The following is a 7500-nucleotide window of genomic DNA, read 5'->3' as shown; positions in this document are numbered from 1 at the left end:
CACACACATGCACGCTCGCATAAACAGACACACACACGCATACGCACCGACACACACACACACAGACACATATGCACACGCACATACACCTACATATACAAACATAAACACAAAGAAACACACATACTCACACACAAACAAATACACACACACAAAAACAAATAAAGAAACACATACACACACACTAACAAACAGAAAGAAACACACGCACGAACAACCCCCCCCAAAAAAAACACACACTCGCACAAAAACACAAACAAACAAACAAACAAACACTCCTTTTATAATTAGTTTCAAGAATTAAGTAACAGCTGGGTTAATTAAGTGTAATGTAGTTCCTCATAGTTATCTTCGCTAATATACATTGGATAAATGTATTAATTTTGACGTAACGATTTTAATAACAGACTCTAATTTTCCTGTTTTAATAATGAACTTTCATGATATGTACTCTTGGCCACATGATGTTTTTTGTTTTGTTGTTGATGAGGTTCATGTTTTTGTTACAGTAGATTATGTTGGTGTTGCTGTTGTTGAATTCGTTGTTGTTGTTGTTGTTGTAGTTGTTGTTGTTTTTGTTGTAGTTGTTGTTGTTTTTGTTGTTAATGTTGTTGTTGTTGTTGTAGTCGTTGTTGTTGAATTCGTTGTTGTTGTTGTTGTTGTTGTTGTTGTTACAGTCGTTGTTGTTATTGTTGTTGCTGAGCTCGTTGTATTTGTTTTTGCTGTTGTAAATGTTGCTGATGTCATTGTTGTTATTTTTATTGTTATTGTTATTGCTGATTTTGCTGTTGTTGTTATTTTTGGGATTTTTTTAAGTAGTTTAAAGCTGGTCTCGCGATGTTAGTCTCCCTTCGCTATTTATATTCAGTGTTCATTTGTTAACACGGTTTAACCATACTGTTATTCCTCAATTTGTTTGCGTGGTATATAGATCTCTATTCCATGATTAATTTGTTTGTTTGTGTGTGCTTGTCTGTGTGTGTGTGTGTTTGTGTGTGTGTATGTATGGGTGTTTGTGTATGCGTGTGTGTGTGTGTGTGTGTGTACGTGTGTGCGTGTATGTGCACGTGTGAAGCGTTCCATCGTATTTTTTTCTTGGACAAACAGACAACATTTCTAGTAAAAGTTGACAGAATACAATTTATTTTTCATAGATTCAGTCCACTAAAAATAGCTCATAGATTTTTAGATGAGCAAGCTTAGTGCAAGCTTAGGTCACCAATCCGTGAAAAGATAGATAGAATGATAGATAGACAGGAAGATAGATATGAAAAGATATTGATAGATAAATAGATAAAATAATAAATAGACAGACATATAGATAGATAAAGAAGTAGATAGATAGATAAAGAGCTAAAGAAATAGGGAGGTAAATAGATATAGATAAGAATATAGATAGATCTATAGATAAAGATATAGATAAATAAATAGATAGATAGAGATAGAGAGAGACAGAGAGACAGACAGACAGAGACAAATTGAGACGGAGACAGAGAGAGACACAGACAGAGACAGGGATAGACAGACAGAGAGAGAGAGAGAGAGAGAGAGAGAGAGAGAGAGAGAGAGAGAGAGAGAGAGAGAGAGAGAGAGAGAGAGAGAGAGAGAGAGAGAGAGAGAAAGAAACAGAGACAGGGAAAGAGACAGAAACGTAGGTATATAAATGTAGATTAGGATAATTAAAACATATCAAGAATTTCGTTTAAATTTTTTCTGATCAGTGAAAGTGGCAATACAATATATCCATTAACATAAAAAAGAAAAAATATATATAGTTGCTTAGTCTCTTGATTTGATATCTATTTGGATTCAAAACTATATATATATATTTTTTTTTAACGTTCACTTTTTTTTCTTTCTTTATTTGCCAAAAGAAGTAGTAATAATTTTGATATTTTCTCTTCCTTTTCTTTCGTGGATAATAGGATGAGTCATGAGGTAAAGAAAGTTTAAAAGATCCCCCCCCCCCTCTCTCTCTCTCTCTCTCTTTCTCTTTTGTTCTCTCTCTCTCTCTCTCTCTCTCTCTCTCTCTCTCTCTCTCTCTCTCTTTCGTTCGCTTTCTCTCTTCTCTCTCTCTCTCTCTCTCTCTCTGTCTCTCTCTCTCTGTCTTTCTCACTTTCTCTGTCTTTCTCATTCTCTCTCCTGCACTCTATCCCTCCCTCTCTCTCTCTCTTTCTCTTTCCTTTATTCCGTCTCTCTCTCTCTCTCTCTCTCTCTCTCTCTCTCTCTCTCTCTCTCTCTCTCTCTCTCTCTCTCTCTCTCTCTCTCTCTCTCTCTCTCTCTCTCTCTCTCTCTCTCTCTCTCTCTTCTGTCTCGCTTTCTCTGTCTTTCTCTTTCTCTCTCCTTCACTCTATCTCTCCCTCTCTCTCTCTCTCTCTCTCTCTGTCTCTCTCTCCTTCATTCTCTCTCTCTATCTCCTAATATATCTTTCTCTCATTGTTTATATTATTCCCTAGTCTGTCTAGATTGTTTATATCTATTGTGTTATGTATACATTCCATATTCTCACGTACCTACTAATCCATTAGTCTGCATACCTGCCCATCTACTTATCACGCTATCTACCTAAATTCAGTCTGTCTACCTGTCTACAAATCAGAACTTATCTCTCCGTCTAGCTATCTACCTTTTTAGCAACATTTTCAACAACCTAGCTCTGTCTTTAAAGCATCAACTTATCTATTAATCTATCTATTTAGCATTTTACATATCTATCACTCTATATGACTGACTATCTATCTATTTAAATGTCTACCTATCTATCTGTTCAGTTAGATAACAGCCTGTCTATCTACCTGTCTATCCGTCTACTTATCTAGCTTTCTATCAGTTTACAAAACTACCTGTCTTTCAGTCTGGTTATCTACCTGTCTATCAGTCTGGTTATCTACCTGTCTATAAGTCTGGTTATCTACCTGTTCATCGGTCTACCTATATACATGTCTAGCTATCAACCTCTCTATCGATTCAATTACATATCTATAAACCTGCAAAATGGCTATCTACCTGTTCAGCTGTCTACCTATATACATGTCTAGCTATCAATCTATCTACTAATTTGCTTAACTGCCTATCTACCAATCTGTAAACCTATCGACCTGTCTAGCTATCTACTTATCTTTCTATCTATCACTATATCTATCGATTTATCCCTCTATCTAGCTATCAGCCGAATGAGTAATCTGATTATAGTATCATCTTATCTATTAATCTGTAAAATCACAAATTGCTTTCTTTAGTATTCTACCTGTCTATCAGTATGAATATCTATCTATTTAGTTATTTAACCTATCTACCTGTATATATACATACTTGCCTGCTTATCTACCAGGCAGCTATTTACCTATCGACCTGTCTATCCGTCTACTTGCCTGTCGTTTACCTATCTACCTGCCTAGTTACCTGTCAACTATATACCCATCGACTTGTCTAGTAATGTATCTATCTACCTGTCTGGTAATTTACCTATCTACCTATCTAGTAATGTATTAATTTACTTGTCTAGTCATTTATCTATCTTCTTGTCTGTAATTTTACTATCTACCTGTCTAGTAATTTATCTATCTACCTGTCTGCAAATTAGTTATTTACCTGTCTAATAATTTCCCTATCTACCTGCCTAGTTACATACATGCCTGTTTATCCACCTATCAACTATTTACCCATCTACTTGTCTAGTAATGTATATATATATTTGTCTGGTAATTTATCTGTCTACATGTCTAGTAATTTACCTATCTACCTGTTTAGTCATTTACCTATCTTCTTGTCTGTAATGTACCTATCTATCTCTCTGTAATTTACCTATCTACCTATTAATTTATTAATTTACCTGTCTAGTAATTTATCAATCTTCCTGTCCACTAATTCCCCTATCTTCTTGTCTGTAATGTACATATCTGCCTGTCTAGTAATTTATCTATCTACATATTTAGTAATTAATCTATCTGCCTGTCTATAATCTACCATTCTACCGGTCTAGTAATTTTTTTTATCAACCTGTCTAGTCATTTAACAATCTTCTTGTCTGTAATTTACCTATCTATCTGTCTAGTAATTTACCTATCTACCTGTCTGTAATTTACCTATCTACTTGTCTAGTAATGTATCAGTCTACCTGTCTAGTCCTTTACCTATCTACCTGACTGCAATTTAGCTATTTACCTGTCTAGTAATTTACCTATCTACCTGTCTAGCAATATATCAATCTACCTGTCTAGTAATTTTTCTATCTACCTGTCTATAATTTACCTATCTACCTGTCTACCTGTCAAGCTACCTATCTATCTATCTAACTACCTATCTATCAATTTATATAGCTACCTATCCCTCAATCTGTATAAATGGGTATCTACCTATTTAGTTACCTATCTGCCAGCTTTCTGCTTATGTGTCAATCTGTATAACTAGCTACTTATGATATTCAACCTAATATACTAATGCTTTTTACTTTTTAAAAACTTTCATGTCCTTATCATTGATGTATCATTCACACACGCATGCACACGCTCTCTCCCTCTCCCTCTCTCTCTCTCTCTCTTCCTCTCTCTCTCTCTCTCTCTCTCTCTCTCTGTCTATCTATCTATCTATTTATCTATTTATCAATATATCTATCTATTTATCCATCTATCTATCTATCAATCTATCTATCTATCTCTAACGCATGCACACACAAACACACACACACACACACACACACGCACACACACACACACACACACACACAGACACACACACACACACACACCACCCACCCACACACACACACACACACACACACACACACACACACACGCACGCACGCACGCACGCACGCACGGACACATACACAAGGACACACAAACACACACACACACATAATCATATAAGTATGCATGTACGTATGCATGCGATTTTCTTCTTTCCTCGCATGCTGTCTACCTCATTTTCTTTCTTCTGGTTGCTTTTATGCATAATTCTGTTATTTATTTTTTCTCCTTTTCTTTCTTCGGACTCTCCCTTGTTGTCATCTTTCACTCCTGTAATAAATATCATAATTTTAGTTATCCTGTACGATTTATGTCGCCATTATTCCTAGAGATTTGTTCACTGCAGTTGCATATCTTGCACGGTCCATAATATTACAACATCAAGGAATTATTAGTGTTTTATAACTTGTTCCTTATAAAAGATATTAATTAATTTGTCATATTTACCCTTATCTTTCACTCATGTATTTTCCTGTCATTATCTTTCTATTTCGTCTACTTTGCATATTTATAAACTATTAGTTGATTTAAGATGGCTGTTTGTTATAGTAAAAGGAATGAAATAAGATGAGGGTGAAGATTATTGAAAAAAAGTACGAGAATAAGACAAAGGAGGGAAATAGAGGAAAGTGTGAATATTCTTCTTTACATTTGTTCTCCTTTCTTTTCCTTCTCTTCTTCTTCTACTTTTTTTCCCTCTTCTTCTTTTTCCTCCTCCTCCCCACCCCGACCTCCAATTCCACCTCCACCCACACCTCCACCTTCACTTCCTCATCCACCTCCACCTACCGCTCCACCTTTACCTTTCCCGTACCCATCCACCTCCACCTCCACCCCCACCTCCCCATCCATCTCCCCCTACCCCTCCACCTCCACCCACACCTCCACCTCCACCTCCAATTCCCCATCCACCTCCACCCCCACCTCCCCATCCACCTCCACCCCCATCTCCACCTCTCCTACCCCACCCCCACCCCCATCTCCCCCTACCCCATCCACCCACACCTCCTCCTCCACCTCTCCACCCCCACTTCCCCTACCCCTCCCCCTTCCCCCTCCCCCTCCCCCGTCCACTTTCCCTCTCCGCAAGCCTCACCTTATAGATGCTATACCAGAAGAACTCGAACCCGCAGAAGTTCCCGTGGGCGTCGCTTCGAAAGTGGAGGCTTACGTGGTTGGAGGTGAACAGCGTGCGGTCCGTTATGCCACAGCCACAGGTCGTGTTCCTGGCGGGCGAGACGAGCGAGAGAAACGGGAAAAAGGAGAGTTTAAAATGGAGTTAGAAATTAGAAATTAAACGTGAAAAAAGTGAAATGGAAAAGGAGAGTTTAGAAGGCTATTTAAAAAATGAATTGGAAATTAGAAATTAAAAGTTTGAAAAATGTGAAATGGAAAAGGAGAGTTTAGAAAGCTATAAAAAAATAATTGGAAATGAGAAATCAAAATTTTAAAAATTAGAAATGGAAAGGAGAGTTTAGAAAGCTATAACAAATGAATTGGAAATTAAAAAATTAAAAGTTAAAAATAAAATAATGAAATGGAAAAGGAGAGTTTAGAAAGCTATAAAAATGAGTTAGAAATTAGAAATTAAAGTAAAAAAAAAAAAAAGTAAATGGAAAGGAGAGTTTAGAAAGCTATAAAAAAATGAATTCGAAATTAGAAATTAAAGTTTAAAAAAAAAGAATTGGAAAGGAGAGTTTAGAAAAAATAAAAGTTGAAAAAAAAATGAATTGGAGACAAGTGAGAAAAAGGAAAGTAGAGTTAAAAAATGAAATATAAATAAAAAATCAAAGTTAAAAAAAAAAAAATGGAGAGCAAAGTTTAGAAAGCTATAAACATGAATTAGAAATTATAAGTTTAAAAATGAACTGGAAAGAAGAGTTTAGAAAGCTTTAAAAATGTATTAGAAATTTAATTTGAGAGGAGAGTTTAAAAAGCTATAAAAACTAATTAAAGATTAAAGTAGAAAAAAAAAAATGATTGGAGGCAAACGAGAGAAACGGAGACGAGAGTTTATAAAGCTATAAAAACGAATAAAAAGATAAAAATCTCATTTAAAAAATTGGTTTAGAGACAAGCGAAAGATACAGTGAGTAGAGTTTAAACAAATAAAAACATGAATTAGAAATTAAGAATTAAAGTTAAAAAATAAATTAACTGGATTCATGATGAATGAGAGATGAGGAACTGGGGGAGTGAAAGTGGATGAGTAGAAGCAAGTAGAAGAACAGGGGAATAAATGAAGGGCGAAGAAAGAGAGGAAGAATGGGGATGAGAGGCAGAGAAGCGAAGAAGAAGGTAATAAATGGCGTGCGAAGTGAAGAGTGGAACAAGAATGGAATTGCGAAGAAGGAAGTGAAGATCAGAGCAACGAATGAAGGAAAAGGTGAATAATAGAATTATAAAAGGGGGGGGGGGGTATGAAAGGAAGAAGTAAAAAACGCAAAACAAAAAAAAAACAACATAGTTATAAATGAATTACGAAGGAAGAGATGAAGAACGGACGCGATAAAAGGCATGCGAAGGAAGAAGTGAATGATGAATTAATAAATAGAGGGCGAATGTTGAAGAAAGAAGAACAGAGTTAATATACCTGATGATTACGATGCAAGGGAGGAAGAACTAAGCAATAAACGGAGTGCAAAGCAAGAGATGGAGAATCAGAGAACAGGGTTAAAGATACGATAGAATTACGAAACAGGAGGTGAAGAGAAATACAATAAATGAAAGAGCAAGGCAAATATTAAGGCTC

At 35.9% G+C, this 7500-nt stretch overlaps 1 protein-coding gene across 1 annotated transcript in view; it reads right to left on the bottom strand.

Annotated features, from left to right (window-relative positions):
- Window positions 1-4879: 4879 nt before the first annotated feature.
- Window positions 4880-7500, bottom strand: part of LOC125038060 (tumor necrosis factor-inducible gene 6 protein-like) — a 7036-nt gene continuing 4415 nt past the window's right edge. The window contains exons 4-5 of the mRNA XM_047631296.1: window positions 5845-5974; window positions 4880-5018 (exon numbers count right to left, since the gene is read on the bottom strand). Of these exons, the coding sequence (XP_047487252.1) occupies window positions 5013-5018; window positions 5845-5974 (136 nt within the window). The 3' untranslated portion in view covers window positions 4880-5012. The remainder of the gene's footprint in view (window positions 5019-5844; window positions 5975-7500) is intronic.

Source organism: Penaeus chinensis, chromosome 24 (assembly GCF_019202785.1).
Source record: "Penaeus chinensis breed Huanghai No. 1 chromosome 24, ASM1920278v2, whole genome shotgun sequence".
NCBI lineage: Eukaryota > Metazoa > Arthropoda > Malacostraca > Decapoda > Penaeidae > Penaeus > Penaeus chinensis.
This window is presented reverse-complemented; position numbering and strand designations above follow the sequence as displayed.